The sequence below is a fragment of the Miscanthus floridulus genome, chromosome 4 (assembly GCF_019320115.1).
Source record: "Miscanthus floridulus cultivar M001 chromosome 4, ASM1932011v1, whole genome shotgun sequence".
Taxonomy (NCBI): domain Eukaryota; kingdom Viridiplantae; phylum Streptophyta; class Magnoliopsida; order Poales; family Poaceae; genus Miscanthus; species Miscanthus floridulus.
Genome location: NC_089583.1, coordinates 46,340,999 through 46,361,045, shown reverse-complemented (window position 1 = coordinate 46,361,045; position 20,047 = coordinate 46,340,999). Strand labels below are relative to the sequence as shown.

At 43.0% G+C, this 20,047-nt stretch overlaps 1 protein-coding gene across 1 annotated transcript; it reads right to left on the bottom strand.

The window, feature by feature from the left end:
- Positions 1 to 3,799: 3,799 nt before the first annotated feature.
- LOC136551465 (fatty acyl-CoA reductase 1-like) lies at positions 3,800 to 10,471 on the bottom strand. Its single transcript, XM_066543013.1, has 6 exons — positions 10,237 to 10,471; positions 10,017 to 10,120; positions 5,591 to 5,790; positions 5,311 to 5,411; positions 4,775 to 5,223; positions 3,800 to 4,630 (listed from the first exon to the last, which is right to left on the bottom strand). The coding sequence occupies exons 1-6, from the start codon at positions 10,328 to 10,330 to the stop codon at positions 4,055 to 4,057; spliced, it is 1,524 nt and encodes a 507-aa protein (XP_066399110.1). The 5' UTR covers positions 10,331 to 10,471; the 3' UTR covers positions 3,800 to 4,054.
- Positions 10,472 to 20,047: the final 9,576 nt, after the last annotated feature.

The window sequence follows — 20,047 nt, the reverse complement described above, 5'->3', positions numbered from 1 at the left end:
ATCTAGTGGCACTTTGATAACCACATTTCACGATGAGTTTCACCCCCTCTTAATAGTACGACTATCGATCCTACATGTAATCACACTCGCTAAGTGTCTCGATCATCAAACCAAAAAGCTCCTATCAAGTTTCACCTTTGCCTTGAGCTTTTTGTTTTTCTCTTTCTTCTTTTCCATGCTGAGCACTTGATCACCATGGCCTCTCCACCATCACCATGATCTTGATTGTTTGCTCCACCACTTGGAATGTGCTATCTATCTCGTGATCACTTGGAGCAATAGGTTAGCACTTAGGGTTTCATCAATTCACCAAAACCAAACTAGAGCCTTCAACCGCCACCCAAGGGTGGTGCCCAAAATCAGCAGCAGTACCCTTTCGTATTTTGGGCATAACTCCTAGCTCTGAACTTTGATTTCGATGATCTTGGATTTTTTGAAAAGCTAACAAATAGGTCAATAGGGACTAGCGTGTTGGAAAGCTAACGAATAGCTCTATAGTCCGGTGACCATGGTGGTGTGGCACCGCCACTTTTTTTAGAGGGGGGAAACTCATTGGGGGCACCGCCACGCCCAGGGCGATGCACCTCCACCCTATGTCTGGTGCTAGGGGCTCAATGGCTAGTTCAAATTAGCTTTTGGGACTTGACCGTTGGAGGGGCACCACCCTATCCGGTGCCAGGCACCACCCTGTCTGGTGCCCTCGTAGAAAAGAGGAACTTTGGAGCAATGACTCTATTTCATGTGGGGATTATAAATACCCCCTTGGTCAGCCTTAGGCTGGATGCTGAGCATCCTTAAGCCTTGGTGGCCTGTGTAGGTGTGCTTGGGAGCCCTATAACTCACATACGCTTGATAGTGATCATCCGATTGAGTGTGAGTGTGTTTCTAGTGCGATTGCATCGTGAAGTTGCATCGAGTGACACTAGGTGATCGAGTTACAAGTTGGTGGTGCTTGTTACTCTTGAGGTTGCCACCTCTAAGGTGACTTAGTGGTGGACTCCATCGAAGCACGCAAAGAAGATTGTGTGGTGCTCCGGAGAAGTGATCGTGAGGGGTATTGTGCTCACCCCGTGGGAGCCATGAAGACCAACTCTAGTAGAGCAGTATCATTGAGCTACCCTCACTTGGTTCATGGGGTTCTTACGGCACCCAACATGTGGGCTTGGTGTGGTGCCAATTAGCCGTCGAACCACCAAGTGAACGGTCGACACAACAGGGGCTAGCGTGTTGGCAAGCACGTGAACCTCAAGATAAAAATCACCATGTCATCCTTGTCTTCCTGTTGGTTTGCATCCTCATTATACAAGCTTGTACTTACTTTTCATACATTGTGCTTGTGTAGTTAGTTCTTGTAATTAGTTAGCTTGTGTAGCTTGCTAGTTACTCCCTCCGTCCCCCATTGTGTCATTCTAGGAGTGCTAGTAGATGTCCAAATTCATACAATATTTAATGCACCTGTACATCCTTCATGTCTAGGTTTAGATACTTTTCTGCTGCACAAGTACAGAGCCAAAACGACTAACATATCAGGACGAAGAGAGTACCTTCTTGCTTGTGTAGCACAGAAGTAGCTCTCTTGCGTGACTAATTCGGTTTGAGTAACCTTGTTAGTCACATTGCTTAGTTTGTGTAGCTAAGTAATTTATGCTCTATAATTTGGCTTGTGTAGCTTTATTATTGAGCATTGCTAGTGAGCTTAGGAGCTTTGTGCTTTTGCTTACTAGATTATGTAGAAGCTCCCCCGTTTGCTTGAGTTCTAGTTGCATAGGTTTGTGTGACCTTGCAAACTAGAATTGTTAGGTGAGCTCTAGCTAGTCCGACACCTTTGTTGCCTATTTAGGATCTTTGTAAGGTGCTAGAGAACTTAGAGGGGTGTAGTCTTGGCTAGACCGTTAGTTTTAATTTCGTATTTGTTTCGGTTAGCCGACGTGATTAATTTTAGAAATGACTATTTATCCCCCTCTAGTTCACCATCTCAACCCTACACTAGCGCTTAATTTAATTATACATGATCTGAACAATGACTAATGGTTATATGCAACACATATTAAAACTTGCTTTTTAGCAACTTGGACATAGGGCAAGAGAGTTCTTATTTTTGTCATGATGCTCTTGGTCCTCTCTAAAGACTTATCTATCAAGAAAAGCTAGGACATACAGTACAACCGGAAGTGCCACATGACTCTGGCTTTAGCTCAGTAGTAGGACATTTTCTAGTTTATTAGTGGTTACCCGAAAGGGCACAAAAGAGGCTTGACACGATGGGTATAGGACAACCTCTATTTTTATGAGTATAGCCACGAAGGAATTGTGTCATTTGAAAGGAGGGTTCCTACATCGGCTTCCCGAGGAAACCTAGCTGCTACTAATTTATTAGGAAAACCTTTGAAAGGCTTTATAGTGAACCTTGCCGACCTTCCTTGTTAGTGGATCAAGAGATTAGCAACCTCGGGTGAAAGGGTAAATCACAACTCTTGGATAAAGATGTACAAACTCTGTATACTATTAAAACTGTTATAATAGCCGTGCTCATGCATACAAGCGGCCCAAAAAACTCATAGAATAGGGGACTATTATTGTTGATGATTAATTATGAGATAAAATGCTTTATATGATCATGTGGTTTATTGGGGGCTTAAACACAGCTGAAAGCTAAATTAGTGTTAAAATTTGTGACTTAATAAAAATGCTAACCGCAATACAACCCGTGTCTGCCTTTTGAGATTCATAACCCTATGTTATTCTTGTTAAGTATGAGATGTACTTATGCTTATCCATTTTTATTATTTGGATAAAAATTCTGGATGGGTAATAAATGGCAATGGTTATGAGAATTTTCCTAAGGATTACTAGACTTGTTGTGGAGTTTGGAGGCTCTCATGGAGTGTAGTTATCTAGATCTTTTGCTTTTATTATAGACTTGATACTATTGTAATGAGTTATTATTCGTAATGTAATAAATACTTGTGATGATACTTTGTAATTTGTCAGATTATGTGTGCGAATGATCTCTGGGCATACCTAAGATTTATGCATTTAATTTTATCATTAAAATTGGGTGTGACACTAGGGTTCCGGTGAGCTCTGGGGTCCTATTCTCCCCTCCGTTCGACGAGCTCGAAGGCGATGGGCTAGTGCTGGAGCAGCCTGCACCTCGAACCCATTCCCTTGTTGTTTTGTACGTCCTTACTATTTCTCCATGTTGCAATGGATTTTTTTTATGTTGCAACAGATGATTTTCGAATGTTGCAATAGGATTTTGGGTTGTTGCAACAGATAATTTTTGAATGTTTCCATTTTCATATTTCATGGTTGATTTTTGCGATATTACAGTACTACTGTTTGAGATGTTGCAGTATATAATTTTCGATGTTGTAGCACATAATTATTCAATGTTGCAGGACATATTTTTCGATGTTGCAATACATGTTTTTTGATGTTGCACTATATAATTTTGCTGATGTTGCAGTACATAATTTTCGATGTTGTAGTATATAATTTTGGATGTTGCAGCACATATTTTTCGGTGTTCCAATATATGCTTTTTTTATGTTGCACTACATAATTTTGCGATGTTACGGCATTTATATCCCGATATTGTATTACATAGTGTTCGCATTGCGATGTTACACTTAAAGTGGGTTTTGTGCTCTTTGGGATAGGGCCGCAGTGGGGGAACGTGGTGCGTCGGGGAACGGGGACAAGGCCGCTGTGGGGAATGGAGGACAAGGAAACGGTGGATGGGATTCCATTCCATTCTAATTCCAAATCCGCTTTCTATTTTATTCTATTCCGATGCAGGGTTGGACGGGTTTGGGAAGGGAAGCGACCTCCGGAACACATCTCGCGCATCGGATGTCCAGGCGCTAGGATAACCGATAACAATAACAATGTGTATATACGCAAGCACGCCGCCGACGCCGATGGATAATCAATAATAATCTGGATGGGATGGATGATCAATGATCATGATGATCTGGTGGTGTACATGTAGACGGTAGTACGTAAGACGATTTGGGTGTGTGCAATGCACTTTGTGACCACTGCATGCTAGCTAGTTGAGCACGTACTTCATGACCCCTGGGATGTGGATCTTGTAGAAGTAGTCGTCCCAGTCGACGGTCTTGGGGTCGAAGTTGAACTCCACCCGGTCGGCGACGGGCATGGCCATCCTGAGCCTCTCCACGTTGGCGTCGTCGAAGATGCCCCTGAAGAGCGCGAAGGGCCCGTAGAGGTCGACGAGGCGCATGACGAACCTGTACTTGCGGTCCAGGTCGGCGTAGAGGCGCGAGAAGAGGAGGCCGCAGCAGAGCAGGCTGAGCAGGCGCAGCAGCTCCAGCGGCAGCCTGTAGCGGAGCACCATGTAGGCGGTGAAGCTGGCCACGGTGCCGAAGAAGTGCACCTTGCGGGTGCGCACGGGGCGGCCGTCCTTGCCCACGCGCGGGTGGTCGCTGAAGTACCGCAGCCCCGTCCGGTACAGCACCGCGTACGGCGCAGGGTTGCGGAGGGAAGACGTCGCGTGGTACACCGTCGGCGGCGGCGCCTGCTTGTGCTGGTCGGCCGGGGCCGACGACGACGCGTGCGCCACCGTCGCGGCCATCATCGCGTTCACCACCATGTCCCCGGGGATCTGCGGCCATTTATTAGTTGGTTGGTGCAGTGACTTAAATGTGCTGATCGCAAGTGTGTGATCTATCCTATCTATAGGAGTACTTTTAATACAAGCAGAAGCAGTAGTTGATGAGCAGCAAGCAAGCAGCAGTTAGTTACCAACCACGTCCATGGTGAGCTGGAGGTCGGCCAGGAAGCAGGAGAGGCTCTGCTTGGCGTAGCCGATGAGGATGGCGTCGATGGTCCTGGTGCCTTCGATCCACCCGGGCAGCGGCTCCTTCTGGATGCTGGTGATAATGCTGGGCCGCACGATCACGCCGGGGACGCCGCCGACTGCCCCCAGCTCCCGCGCCAGCATCATCTCCCCGAGCGCCTTGGTGAAGACGTAGGTGTTGGGCCAGCCAAACTCCCGGGCCCTGGCGAGGCCCAGCTCCTTAACGGCCTTCCGCTCGTTCTTCTGCTCCGCGTCGTCGCCGGCGACCTGCCGCTGGTAGTCCCTGGCCAGCCGCAGCTCCGCGTCGATGTCCAGTTCCGCCTCCGTCTCCCTCAGCGTCTCGCCCTGCTTGAACGCCCGCTCCAGGATCACCCCCTGCTTCTCGCCCACCACATAGGCTGCGATGGCCGGGCGATTGCAGTTTCAGTTTCTTTTCTTCATTCATCATCAGCAAATTAACACAGCAGTAATCCAGTCCTACTTACCCGTGGACACATGGAGGACGACCTCGAGATTCGGGCACTGCTTGGCCAGCTGGCAAATATGCTTCACTCCCATCACGTTCACATCCAGGGCCACGTCGTACCTGCGGACACGCACATTACAGGTACATTTGATTGCAGACTTCAGGTACCAATTTGCAGTTGCAATGCAGGAGCGTCAGTCAGAACAGAGCATTGACCACCCAGTTCTGCATATGAAAGAATACCGTATATACGTACGTACAGTATCTGGTAAGTAGTATTTTCAGAACAGAATACGTACCTCTCGTAGAAGTTTGTGGTGGCAGCTCCATTGACGATGACGTTGAGCTCCCGAGTCATCTGGCTCAGCTGGGGCCCCTCCACGCCCAGGTTCTCGTGGATGATGTCTCCGGCCAACGGGACGACCTTCTCCTCGATGAAGGACCGGAACCCCTTGCCATGCGTCTCCCGGAGAAGCCCAAACAGCTCCTTCCCGATCACCTGCATGTGCATGCAGCATGCCAATCACAAAGACTGTCACATCATTTTTTGTTTGTTGTTAACTATGCAACGGGTTTTATCCTGATTAAACTCTACGAAACTCTCTCTGTCTCTCTCTTCAAAATTATCCTCCCAGGTCATCAAATTTACTGACGTGCCACGATACGAGGGGCCGTTTGGTGTAACTCCGTGTGGTTCCGGCTCTGGCACTGTAGCGACACTTGTTACGCTACTGTGGCGGAGCCGCGGAAGCCACCCTCCTCGTAGTCTTTGCCGGAGCCACAGAACCGCTATAGGACCTGCTACAAGAACACAGTGTAGCATAGTAGGCTACAAGACGCGTGCCGCGGAGCCGGCGCCGTCATGAACAGAACCAAATGAGGCAAATGAAACTCAGCCCCGTTTAAATCCAGGTCGTAAAGTTTTAGGTGTCATATAAATCCAGGTCGTAAAGTTTCAGGTGTCATACGAGGATGTCGTTTGAAGTGTTTGATACTAATAAAAAAATAAATTATAGAATCCGTCAGTAATCAGCGAGACGAATTTATTAAGCATAATTAATTTGTCATCAACACATGTGTTACTGTAGTACTACGTTGTAAAATCATGGACTAATTAGGGTTAAAAGATTCATCTCGTAAATTAGTCATAAATTGTACAATTAATTATTTTTTTATCTATATTTAATACTCTATACACGTGTCAAATATTCCATGGATAAAAATAAACTTGAGCAACTAAGACCTCAGCTTCTCTCAAATCACGTCACAACAGCCTGGATGCTACACAGGGCATGCATGTCCTTGCATCTAATTAATGGTCCATGGATGACGTGTCTAATTAATAGTCCATAGATGACGTGTCTGGCGATTAACTTAAATATTCTTGTCCACCAAAGACTTGATGGCAGTTTTTTAAAAAAAGAAGACTTGATGTGCCCACATGGAGAGATGGGTCCTGCAGGTGAGGTACGAGAGATGGGTACTGCAGGTGAGGTACGTATGATCTCGCCTCTGAGGCAGTGCAGTGCATGGTTGTGCCGGGTATCCTATGGTCCATTTCTGTGCCGATCTTGATAGAAGTTTCTGTCCATAAGTGCTTATTTAGTTTCCAAAAAGTTTCCCAAAAAATATTACAGACATCGAATCTTGTAATATGTGCATGGAGCATTAAATGTAGACGAAAAAAACTAATTGCACAATTTGGTTGGAAATTACGAAACGAACGTTTTAAGCCTAATTAATTTATGATTGAACACTAATTGCTAAATAAAAATAAAATGACTACAGTAGCTAAATTTTCAAAATTTGCGAACTAAACACGCACTAAGGTCTAGGTGCGTGAAACGTCAAACGCTGAAAATTGCCAGTGCCTTAAGTTTGTGTACAGTACAGATAGATCTGATGGACCACACCGAGACTAACCGAGCATTCAACTTTGGCCGCTACCTAGGGACCCCTTGCGTTGGACGGTTGGACCTTGCCTCTTTCTGGACACACAACAGTTTTATGGTTACAACACTGTTCTACCCGACGGGAGTTTATAAGGCCAGTCCCGTGGAGGTTTCGTGGCTCAGTTTCAAAACACACTCATATTTTATTTTTATGAAACTGTCTCTACTCACATAAAATTTTTATCATATCTCTTTTCATCAATACACTGTAATGTTAGCATATTTAATGCCCATAAAACTCTATGAAACTCACATTGAGATTGGCCTAACACAATTGCCCTTGATTAGAGTGATGATACATGCTACTACATCCGTCCCTAAAAGAATACAATTCTAGTACAGTATCACATTTTACTACCTTAAGTTTGACCAATTATAGATAAAAAATTATCCATGTTTATGATACCAAATAAATATCATCAGATTAATTACGAAATGTATTTTCATAATAAATTAATTTAAATCTATAAATGTGAATATTATTCACTAAAAATTTGATCAAACGTTATAGCTCGCAAGAAATACTTAATGCTAGAGTGCCTAATCACGAGGATCCGCCAGAATCTTTTCGAGTGCTCGTTCGAGAACTACGATCTTTGGCTCTAGAACTGAACCATTTCCTTGTATCTGAGAAGAATTTCCAGGTTAATAGGGAGGATGTTTGATCGGAATAAATATAAATTTTTTCTTATTTCTATTTTATGATTGACCAATATAAACATAAACAACTTCAAATTGGACTCGTTTCCCCTCAACAAATAAAGGCTTGGGCTAAAAAAATCCTACCTAATGGGGAAGTCGCTTCATGGCACATAATCCATAGTTGCATTCTTTTCAAGACAGAGATAACATCTCCGTCTCTAAATAAATCAATTTCTAATCAAACCACCTTGAGTTTGACAAATTCTATATGAAAGGGTAATAATATCTATGACACCAAATAAATATATTATAATAAAAATATATTTCATGGTGTATTCAGCGATATTAATTTGGTGTCATAACTATCGGTGCTCTTGTTTATAAAGTTGGTCAAATTCAAAATAGTTTGACTTAGGACAACTCTAGAAAATTCAAAATAATTTGACTTAGGACAACTCTAGAAGTCGATTTAATTTGAGACAGAAATTACATCTATCCCATGTAAAAAGAAAAGGAAATAAACAGCACATGCAGTTCTACAATATATGTGGAGCAACTTATGAGAAATATTGCAAAGGACATTTGGCCAAATTGAAGGGAAAAGAGAGGATGTCTGAAGTTCAGATTCCGTGCATGTCATCAGTAATTATGTGCTGCAGAATGTATCACAGGTCCTGATCGTCTGCATTTTGCAGCAGTGGCTGCTTAGTTTTTACAAGAATTCAGATGATGCAATAGTAAGTAGCTAGCAGGATGAGCTTGGGTTCCCCAGCAGGCCAGGGCCAGCACACCGTTTTCCCAGCAAGCACACATCAAGGAGTAGGCAGTAGGCAGTAGGCAGCGCATGTCGCTGCACATTGAATTGGGCACGCATGCAGTACAAGTGCCGAGGCATGCAATTATTCGTTGCTCCTTACCAAAACCTACCACCAGCCCACTCTATTATCGCCATAACTCCTGCCATGTAGTATTGCAGCTGCAGCTGCAAATGGCTCCTTGGCTCTCCGATCCGAAGCATGCAAGTTTCGGATTTGCAGCTGCTGCACTCAAGGGGGCCCTGGCTGATCTTTCTTGTGGTACTGTAACTTGCTTCATGCTTGATTGCAGTTTTCTAGCTAGGCTAATTCATTTCCTCAATAAGGAATATTAGAGTTGGGCAGGGCAGCCTAATATGGATCTAACTTTGATTCAGCATCATAATAGCTGTCATCAGAATCGGCAGCCTAATACGGATCATCTAACTTTGATACTCTTTTTACTAGTATATTATCAGAATTGGACGGACTGTTCTCAAGGATTGGAGTAGTTTTCTTGGCATGCATGCCTACACAAAACCTTGCACAGATCAGAGCACAATTTGAAATCCTGATGACCACTTTTAAAGATTGTACTGTATGTAATTAATCTGCACCTATGTCTATGTGATGCAACTGATCCGATCCGAAGAAAGCCTTCACTAGCAACAACGTACAGCAGCATAAATAATGATTGATTGTCAGTAGTTTGTTCTGACTTTTAGCAGTGATGCTTTGCTCATCTTTTTACGCCACATGTTGTGATTGTGCTACACACATACTACCATGTTCAGTACTGTGTTTTCTCTTTCAAAAAATTCTGAAATTTTTAGGTGACCTAAATATGTTTGCATCACCAGTAGCTGTTCTAGGATATGATTAGGACTTCAGTGGTGGATTACGATGTATAGATGGCGCTATCGGAGTACCAACATGAGAAAGCTGCATGCATATCCACAAGTAACCACATTGCCACAGCTACATACGTCTGGAGTAGTACTCACTCCTATATTGCTGGCTTGAACCACATGCATATACTCGTACCTTATTTATTTTTGTACCACACAAATAAACTAAACAAGAAAATAAACGAAACATGCAGACATCAAGATGTGGGGCACCTTGTAGATCTGCTATTTTATCTGAAAAATGTTTCAGGTTCTTTGCAACATGAACCACTACTTTGATTATTAATCAGTGCGTGGTTACTTGAAAATAAGTGAAGAAGAGAACCCCAAATAGAGAGATATTATTAGTAACTCAGGGACAGAACTACAGAAGACAGTATCAGAGATCATGCTGTGGACATAGAAGTGCATCATGAAGTAAGTCATTACCTCAGTCTCCACCCGTTTCTTGGCTGATTCTGCATCCGGCGCACGCACGGGGAGGTAGATCCTCTTGACGTCCGGCTGGACCCTCAGTATCTTCTCCACGAGTACTGCAGCAACGCATGACGGCAGAGAGAGCACCACCAGGACAGGGGAAGTGAAGTAAGGTGAGCACAATGCATGCATGCAAGAAAGACAAGCAAGAGAGACATGCATGCTTGCTTACTCTTTCCAAGGAAGCCTGTTGCGCCAGTGATCAGGATGCCCTTGTTCTTGAAGTACCCAGGGATCCTGCTTGTTTCCTCCATTGTTCCAACCATCTTTCTTCAATCTGTGTGTGTTCCTGTGTTTGTGTATGAGAGACAGAGAGAGCGATCCGAGAGAGAAAAAAGCAGGGAGGGAGAAAGACACAACTAGAGTGCTGCTATAGCTTGGTGCTAGAGAAAGTTTATGTGGTGACTGATGAGAGGCACCGCGCGCACCAAAACAGGGTCCTGATGTGGGTATTTATGGTTCACAATGCAAGCCGCCCACCGAAAGCAGTGCAAGTCGTCTTGGAGGGTTGAGCACACGTAGAGCCTCTTTGACACAGCTTCTGTTCTGGCTCCTATAGAAGCTGTGCCAAATGTCTGTTTTGGAAATGGCTTAGTATGGGGAGCCGGTCAAGAGCCAGAATTATTTTTTGTCTACGCAGAAGAAGCCTAAAAAACGAGCTTCGCGCGGCTTCTTGCTGTGGATTCACGTCGTCTAGTGCGAAAGAGCTGTTTTGCCAAACGTTTTCTAGAACGGCTTCAGCTTCTCCAGAGGAGCTGCTCCTTCAGAGGAGCCAGAGCCAGAGCTATTTTCAGAGAAGTCAGAGCCTGCCAAACAGGCCCGTAATCTGTAACTAGTGAATGGGCATTGGGCAATGGCAAGATGGACTTTATTTGCAAGGGACAACACAATGCACCCAGCTCAGATGATAAATAGTAGGCGCCGCTCGACAGTAATTTCTTCATTGCACTATTTGTATATATACAACCTGTTCGGTTGGCTGGTTCGTATCGTTGCTAGTTCGTGAAGAAGTACTGCTAGCTGGTTTGTGTGAGAGAAAAATACTGTTTCAACTGGAAATTTACGATAGTTTATGGTAAGCCATAGCCAAACGAACAGGCTGATAGTAATTAAGATATACTCCTACCATGCATAATTCGTCAATCTTAAATGTGTGGGAACAATGAACGACCAGCCTAATAAACGAATCAAGCTTGCATTGCTGTCATATGATATTCAGAAGAAAGAAATCCCTAGGTGGCCAGGTGCTTTGACATCAGAAATTAAATCTGAATGCATGATTATTATGATGCAGTGTATACAGGAAGGAACGGATGGATGTTTCCAACCCAATAGGTAAATAATAAAGTAGGTGAGAAAAGAACAAGCTAGATTGGACCATATCGTTTGACAAATGTTCTGTCTTCTCCGCCAGTCCTTTGAAAATTACTCGAGTATTTGTTTGCGCATTGTTGGCTTCACTAGGTCACAACTTCTAGGTAGCTAAATCCTTTCCTAACCACCGGAATGCATTTCGTTCCTTCCCCTTATATATACGTACTCGTATTACGTGGATATATAGTTAGTTCGTCAGGATGCGTGATCCAAAGGGTTTCTGAATTCTGTCTGAGAAATTCACCCCGTACAGGACATGTTCGGTAAGCTAATAAAAACTAAAGAATGCCATGCCGCCACTCTTTGAATTTTATTGATTTTCAGCCTGTTCGACTGGTGCTGATACGATCGTATACGATCGTGGATTATTACTGATTTACTGCTGGCTGATTTGGTGTGAGAGAAAAATACTGTTCTGACTGAAAATTTACGATCGTTTACGACCAAGCGAACAGGCTCTTTGCTGGTGAGCCATGCGCAAAGTAGGTGACCGGTATATATTCATTCATTGCATGTAAACTAGAATTATCCCATTATGAAGAAGTTGCTCACCGAACAAAGAGGTAATCGTATATGATTTTATTAAACTAGGTGAATACCCTGTGCGTTGCTGCGGGAGTTTAGAAAAATAGTGTCTTATGAATGACAAAAGAATTAATCATGCAAGAAACTGCTTTAGAATTTCATGAAAATGAAACCTTGAATGCCATTATGAACTTGCACAAAAGTGAAATAAAACCTTATAGTATTACAGGTGAGTTGATCCACCCAACAAAGTAGTATATATACATGAAGATCAATGTCAAATAATTCCCCAGATGAAGAAAAAGTGTTGCTTAAGCTAAGTATAACCATGAAACCCAACAGGATTGATACGAAAAAATGATGTAGAAGGAACACTAACCGTTGAAAACTCTTACAAACTTATCTATCATAATCTTCCTGACATGCTGCAACATGTGTGGGCGTAGTACTTCTTGTGCCAATTTGGGCCCCGGGAAACAACAGTGAAAAAATGAATCATTCAGCAAAAAAGTAGATTAATCGATCTCACACCTTCAAAATTCTGAAACCAATATGAAGAAGAAACATAAGGTCAAAGCATTTGCCTGCAGTTTGTCCCCTTCCTTCTATGTGTAGCACTGTGTATATATAGACTGAGAAGCTGAATGAAGTATTATAGTGGCACGGGTGCAGCAAGGTTTTTTTTGCTCCCGGTTGGGAAACCCCTTTAGTCCCGGTTTCCCAACCGGGAGCACCAATCCAGGACTAAAGGTACCCTCTTTTAGTCTCGGCTTGACGCCCGGGACTAAAGGGGGACCTTTAATTCCGGTTGGAAACACCAACCGGGAGTAAAGGGGGCCTCCAGGTCTGGCCAGGGACCGCCACGGGGCAGGACATTGAGCCCCGGTTGGTGTTACCAATCGGGACTAAATGTCCCTCTTTTTTTTTCTTTTTCTGATTTCTATTTTTTGTTTCTTTTTTCATTTAATGATTAATTTTGATATTAAAATACATTTTCGAATACGCTGTTAATAGTAATATATATGTGTACTTCGTACGTGTAAGTTTTCGTTCGAACTTTGTACATAAATAACAAACAAATATACGCGTACATGCATATATATGATGATCATATATATACACACGTTATTTTATGTACATATAATATGTGCATATATATATATATATATATGTATATGTATATATATATATATATATATATATATATATATATATATATATATATATATATATATATATATATATATATATATATATAGGGAGAGTATATTCAGTAGCCAGCTATAAAATAAGTTATTCTGTAGCCACCTCCATTTACGATAATTTTATATACTAATTTACGATAATATCAATACATATTTACGATAGTTGGGTTACTATAACGCATGGGGATATTTACCGTAACGTTATAGTAAACCACTTAATAAGGAGTTACTATAATATCGTAATATATATATATATATATATATATATATATATATATATATATATATATCAAAGGTTTGATATATAAATTGTTTATGTCCTTAGCAATTCACTCCTCCAGATTTGGCATCCACGACGTTTCGTTCGGGTCATTGTAGAACTCGCCGTTGGGGTTGATGACCTGGTCATTTAGAAATCCTGCTATAGTCTCTCAAATTATTTTAAGTTGGTCAAGTCGTATGACTCTTTCCCTCAACCATTCAGTCTTCAATAAAAGTTAATGAAAAAAGTATTAATATATATATATATGTATGTGTATTGCTCATGTAATTACTTATACAAATGAGAGCAATAAAGAAATTGTAAATATACGATCGAAATAATATAAAGGAAAAAGTATTTATATAAGTACTTTGAGTTGCCCTTCAGGAGTTCTCTTTGAGTACGTCATGATGAACTCGCAAACATAGTATCTGCAGTAGTTGTTACCCTGCTCCTGCCTTAGAACCCACTTTTACGACAAAAAAATCAATTAGGGTTAATTGAAATCATCATATGGTGTTAATTGAATATAAATGTGTAGTTATAGTACTTACTTTGTGTGCGATTACACCCAGTGGCGCTTTGCAATGTTTCATTTTTTGTTCCTCAATGAACCTTTTCCAAACCCTGCTCCCAATAAAATAAAAAAATAATGTAATCTTTAATAATTGTTGAGAGATCGGCGCCATTATATATATATATGTTGTTATAGAGAAACTAAATTAATTACCCTTGTATAATATCTATCATGTCTTGATACTCCGTTTGCGGTTTTCTCAACGAGTCTAAGATTTTCAATCTACTATTGACCATATCGATGACCATCAGTATCCAGTGATTGCTGCATAAACATATATATATATATATATATATATATATATATATATATGTGTGTGTGTGTGTGTGTGTGTGTGTGTGTGTGTGTGTGTGTGTGTGTGAGAGAGAGAGAGAGAGAGAGGTAACTAGCTAGTAAGGAAATATTGATGTCCCATATATATGATCGACATTAATTACTTATAATAACACTCACTTGAAGTTGTAGGGGAAGAGTATCTCCTTCTTGTCGTGTTGGTTCACTAAGAAATTCATGAGATTTCTCTCAGGTTGAGGCTTATAATCCTTCGGGGGTTAGGGTGTTTGTATACGACATATGGATCAACGAACCCAACATCATTATCCTTTCTCTTTCTAAGTTCTGTCATCTCATATCCGCATACATAAAAATTGTGAATATATAATAAAGAAATTGTGAATATAGTAGAAAATAATCACACTTACAGACAATAGCAGCTAATGAGACTTTTGTCGAGAGAGTCCAGTTGGCATAGTTGGTGTAATTCTGGAAGCTCGACATAGATAATGTCATTGCCATGAAAGTAATGGTGGTTTCTAATTCTGACAGAAAGATATATTTGTCCTGCATCAGACACCGACATGTACCACCCGTTTAGCAGGTACATTTGCGTACCCAGTTCACCTAATTTCTCTGGGTTGTATAGACTCTGACCTGGTACAAATTTCTTGTAAGGATCCACTTCCGGAGCAGATGGTCCTTCAGCGAGCACTTCGGCAAGGTTCAAACCAGTGTTCTCATAAAACCGAAGAAACGACTCATAGCCGCCTACCTCCTCCACTAAGTTTAAGTTTGAACCATATTCATTAGGAATGACAAGGGGGGGATTGATTGTTGCGATTGTTGTCCAAGTTATGCAACACCTTTCCCTACTCTCTTCTTTTTTGCGCCGCCTCATATGACTTGGTGAGAGAGCGGTCATAGTCCGATATCAGTTGTTTCACGGTGCTCTTAAGAGAATCCCGTTTTTTGTTCTAACTTCTTTCTTAGCTGATCTGGAGGTAGGAAGAAGTATGATGGCTTCGGGTTCTCCCTCGCTCGTCGTGCCTGTTTTGCACCTTCAAAGAAATCTATCACTTCTTTTTGTACTGCATCCTTTAATTCTTGTTCACTTTTCTCATAAGATAGTTTTTGGGGAATAACTGGATGAGTATTTGCTTTCTGCTTCTTTACCGGTGGGTAGGCCAACGGCTTCATTTGTGGGGTGGACCTCTTAGGGGCTGGCTTCCTTGGAGGCGGGGGAGGCATTGGAGACTGCCTTGGAAGCAGTGCAGACTTTGGAGGTGGCGGAGGCGTTGGAGACCTCGATGGAGGAGTTGTGGACTTCCTTAGAGGTGGCGGAGGAGTTGGAGATGGTGGGGATGCAGCAGTGCCTTCGAAGGCGTCATCATTGCCCTGAGCACTATGATGGTCGAGAGAAGCAACAACTGGACTTTGGTTGGCGGAGGCCCTGCTTTGTGAGTACAAAAAATAATGAGATATAAGTAAATGTTTATTATTAGTCATGCCCATAGAAAATTATCAAAAAATTGTTTTGTTAACTTTTGTCCGCACCTAATGTCTGCTGGGGGTGGAGCAGACGCCACAGGGATAATGATGTAGCGCTAGCGCCATAGTATATATGCCTTCTCTGCTTCTCCTAGAGTCTTCTCTCCATCACCTCTAGGAATGTCAAGAGCTAGATCCTCATAACCTTTGCTCACTTTATCCACTACGACCCTAGCATATCCAGGTTGTATTGGTGCTCCATGGATTCTTGGTGTCTTGGTAGGGTCTAGAAGAGTAAAACACCGAGAGCGACCTTGATTGTGTCATTCCCCCTTGGAACATGTAGCTCAATTGATGTCATTGGAGTAGTGACATCATCCATGGGGAAGCGCAGCGCTGCATCATCTTGCTTTGGCAGCTCAGTGGAAGCGCAGCTGCTTTTCAACTGACCAGGGGGGCTAATATTAATATTCATTCCAGGCTCTGATGCCGGCCTCTAGGCACTCATTGCTATCTGCACTTGCTTTCTGATTTCTTCCTGCATTCTTGCTTCCATTGCTTTTTCTCGCTCCTTTGCTTCAAGCACCATTTCCTCCAACATTGTCACCCGCGCTGCTTGCTGCTCCTTGCTTCTCTGGTGGCTTCGGTAGGTTTCCCTGTCATTAGGGAAACCATGAACCCATGGAGTGTTGCGTCCTAAGCCTCTGGTTTGGCCAGTGTGTTCAGCAGTACCGATGGCATGTGTCAGCTCATCCTTCTCTCTATTGGGCTTGAACACACCAATCTCTTTAGCTTCTATAGCAAAAGCCAATCGACGTGCTGCTGTTTCGAGTTTTTGCCCATACACTGCCAGACCGGTCTATGGGTCGGGTCTTCCCTCGTAACCAAAAAAACCAATTCTTCAAGCGTAGGGGCCACTTGGCTGATTCTGGTTCAATCCCCTTGGCAATAATGTCCGCTTCCATTTTTTGCCACTTCGGAATGGCAGTATCATAGCCACCTAATCCCATGTCATGGTGGTATATCTTTTTTTCGGGCATTCTCTTGGTTCCTTCTCACCCATGCCTCACCCTCTGCTGATGTCTTGTACTCTACGAAATCATTCCAATAGGGCCTCTGTTTCGAGATCAGGCTCGTAGTAGTATTGAAATTCGGCGTTTCGTTCTTCTTGATGTATGTGTTGTATAGGTGTTTCTTCCAAGTCTGGAATTAGGTGGCCATCTTCTTCATAGCCCATGATTGAACTAGCTCCTTCAATTCATCATCGTTGATATCATCATAATCATCCGCTTGCAACATGAAATGGGCAAGGATATCATTCCAGAGCAAATTCTTGTCAACATCAGAGACAAAACTAACATTAGGCTCGTTGATCTTTTTCTTTCATTCATAGATACTGATCGGAATTCTGTCTCTTACAAGGTACCCACAGTGTTCCACGAATTTCCTTTTATGTGGACCAAGTGGTTCGCTTGTCTTGATGTTGAATTCTGATATTATGTACCGGCCCTCCAGTGGTTTCTTTGGTCCTTGAACATTTTTGCTCTTCGCCGTTGTGGTCACCGATCCAGAGGGCTACATATAAAAAAATAATAAATAAATATCTTTTGTACACAGAAATATATACAATATTCACATATAATATATATTTAGTATATATACCTCGCCTGTATTTTCTTGCAAAACATTTTCTTGCTCATTTTCATGAGCTAGGTATTGACTTCCGTCATCAACATCCTGCTCACCAGCATTGGCAATAATATTCATCATTTCTTTCTCCATGTTGTCCCCCGGGGCAGCCATATCTAACAAATTTAACAAAATTTAAGTCATATATATACAATAAGTCATATACAAATTTATCTAAGTCACATATATATAAACAAGTCATATATGTAAACAAGTCATATATGTACAATAAGTCATAAACAAAATAAATCTAAGTCACATATATAAACAAGTCATATAAAACAAGTCATATAAACAAGTCATATATGTACAATAAGTCATATACAAAATAAATCTAAGTGACATATATAAACAAGTCATATATATAAACAATTCATATATGTAAACAATCATATATGTCAACAAGTCATATATGTAAACAAGTCATATATGTAAACAAGTCATATATATAAACAAGTCATATATGTAAACAAGTCATATAAACGACGAATTCGCCCTAGCGAGAACGATGATTTGCCCTAGCGAGAACGATGATTCGCCGTTCTCGCTAGGGTATACAACAACGGGGCGGCGTTGCTCCGCATATACAACAACAGGGCGGCGTTGCTCTACATATACAACAACGGGGCGACGTTGCTCTGCATACAACACAATGAGGCGGCGTTGCTCCGCATACAACACAACGAGGCGGCATTTCTCCGCATACAACACAATGAGGCGGCGTTGCTCCGCATACAACACAACGAAGCGGCGTTGCTCCACATACAACACAACGATAGCGTTGCTCCACATACAACACAACAAGGCGTTCCTCTGCATATATCACATACAAACACATATCGACATACGTAGGGGTCGGGGGTGACGATCGACGTACGTAGGGGTCAGTGGTGATGGGCGTCCGGAGGCGATGATGATGAGGGCGGTGTCGGTAGCTGGGCCGGATGACATCGGTGGCGGCACGAGCGTCGTGGCCGGCCAGGCCGGGGTGGAGTCGTCAGGGCCACGCGCGCGATGTCAGTGGCGGCGTGGCATCGGGCGCCAGGGGCGGCGTGGCGTCAGGGGCGGCATGGCGTCGGGCATCAGGGGCGGTGTGCGTTAGGGGCGGCGTAAGGGGCATGGCATGGCATCAGGGGTGGCGTGGCATCGGGCCGGGCCATAGTGTGGCGTCGGGGCCGAGCGTCAGGGCGGTGGGGCGTCGGGGCAGTGGGCTAGGGTGGTCGGGGGGCGGCGCGTCGATGAGCGCGCTGAGTCGGGGCGTGCGACGTCGGGGCAGTGGGGCGTCGGTGTGCGTGCGGGCGCTCGCGAGGTGCAGCGTCAGCGGCGGGTCTGTTAGGGCTTGGCTCGGCAGTGGGGAGGAGGAAGAAGAGGGGCCGAGGCGGGCGCAAAGGCTATATAAGGGAGAGGACCTTTAGTCCCGGGCGCCACCACCAGCCGGGACTAAAGGCCCTTTAGTCCCGGGCCCTGTTAACGCCCGGAACTAAAGGTCACACCTTTAGTCCCGGCTGGTGGTGGTGTTCAGGACTAAAGGTAACCTGTCCTGGCTGGTGGTGGCGCCCGGGACTCTTTAGTCCCGGCTGGTGGTGGCGTCCGGGACTAAAGGTTTTTAGCGGGCAGCCAAACTATAGTTTAGCTGCCCGCTAATTCATTAGGATTTTAATATATTTCTTTTTACACAAATGACAAATGGATAGTTAATTGCACAGAAAATTAAATAAAAGACATAAAATATTTTAAAAAATATAGATTCTATTTTGCTTTATTGCACACAAGAAAATTATGTGACTTAAAGTTTTAATTTTTTTTAACAAGTTTTAAAACACAATATAGTGTTTAAATTACTATTTCGATAATGCAAAAATATAGTGTTTAATTAAATTCAGAAAAACTCTTGTGTTTCGACTGGAAATTTATTTTCACATCATTTGAATGTGACATAATCCCACCATCAAACATAAATTTGTTTTCACATCATTTCAACGTGACATAATCCCAACATCAAACATAAATCTGTCTTCTCTGGATGCAGGTTGTCTCGTTCTTTCAAACACCGCAGGTCCTGTCGTACTTTAATTGTGTCCTTAGGCTTCCCATACACGCCCATGAAGCCTAGCAGGTTCACACAAAGATTCTTCGTCAGGTGCATCACATCGATCGCACTGTGGACCTCTAGGACTTACCAATATGGTAGCTCCCAAAATATGGACTTCTTCTATATGGGTGCGTGACCGTTGGTGTCCTTCGAAACAGGTTGGCTACCAGGTCCCTTTCCAAATATTACTTTCACATCATTGACCATATCGAGGATGTCCTCACCAGTTCGGTTGCGAGGCTTGGTCTAGTGGTCTGCCTTACCTTTAAAATGCTTGCCTTTCTTTCTTATGGGGTGATTTGCAGGAAGAAATCGTCGATGCCCAAGGTACATGACTTTGCGACACTTTTTCAAGAATATACCTTTCATGTCACCGAAACAGTGCGTGCATGCATTATATCTCTTGTTTGATTGTCCTAAAAGATTACTTAGAGCTAGCCAATCATTGATTGTTACGAACAACAATCCTCGCAGGTCAAAGTGCTCCTACTTGTG

What these genes read in the sequence shown, in the direction of transcription:
- LOC136551465 (XM_066543013.1), bottom strand. Translation starts at nt 10,330, where the DNA reads ATGGTTGGAACAATGGAGGAAACAAGCAGGATCCCTGGGTACTTCAAG. An exon ending in AACAGGCTTCCTTGGAAAGA is followed by an intron (nt 10,121 to 10,236) that starts GTAAGCAAGCAT and finishes GCGTTGCTGCAG; the next exon opens with TACTCGTGGAGAAGATACTG. An exon ending in AGAAACGGGTGGAGACTGAG is followed by an intron (nt 5,791 to 10,016) that starts GTAATGACTTAC and finishes ATGCACATGCAG; the next exon opens with GTGATCGGGAAGGAGCTGTT.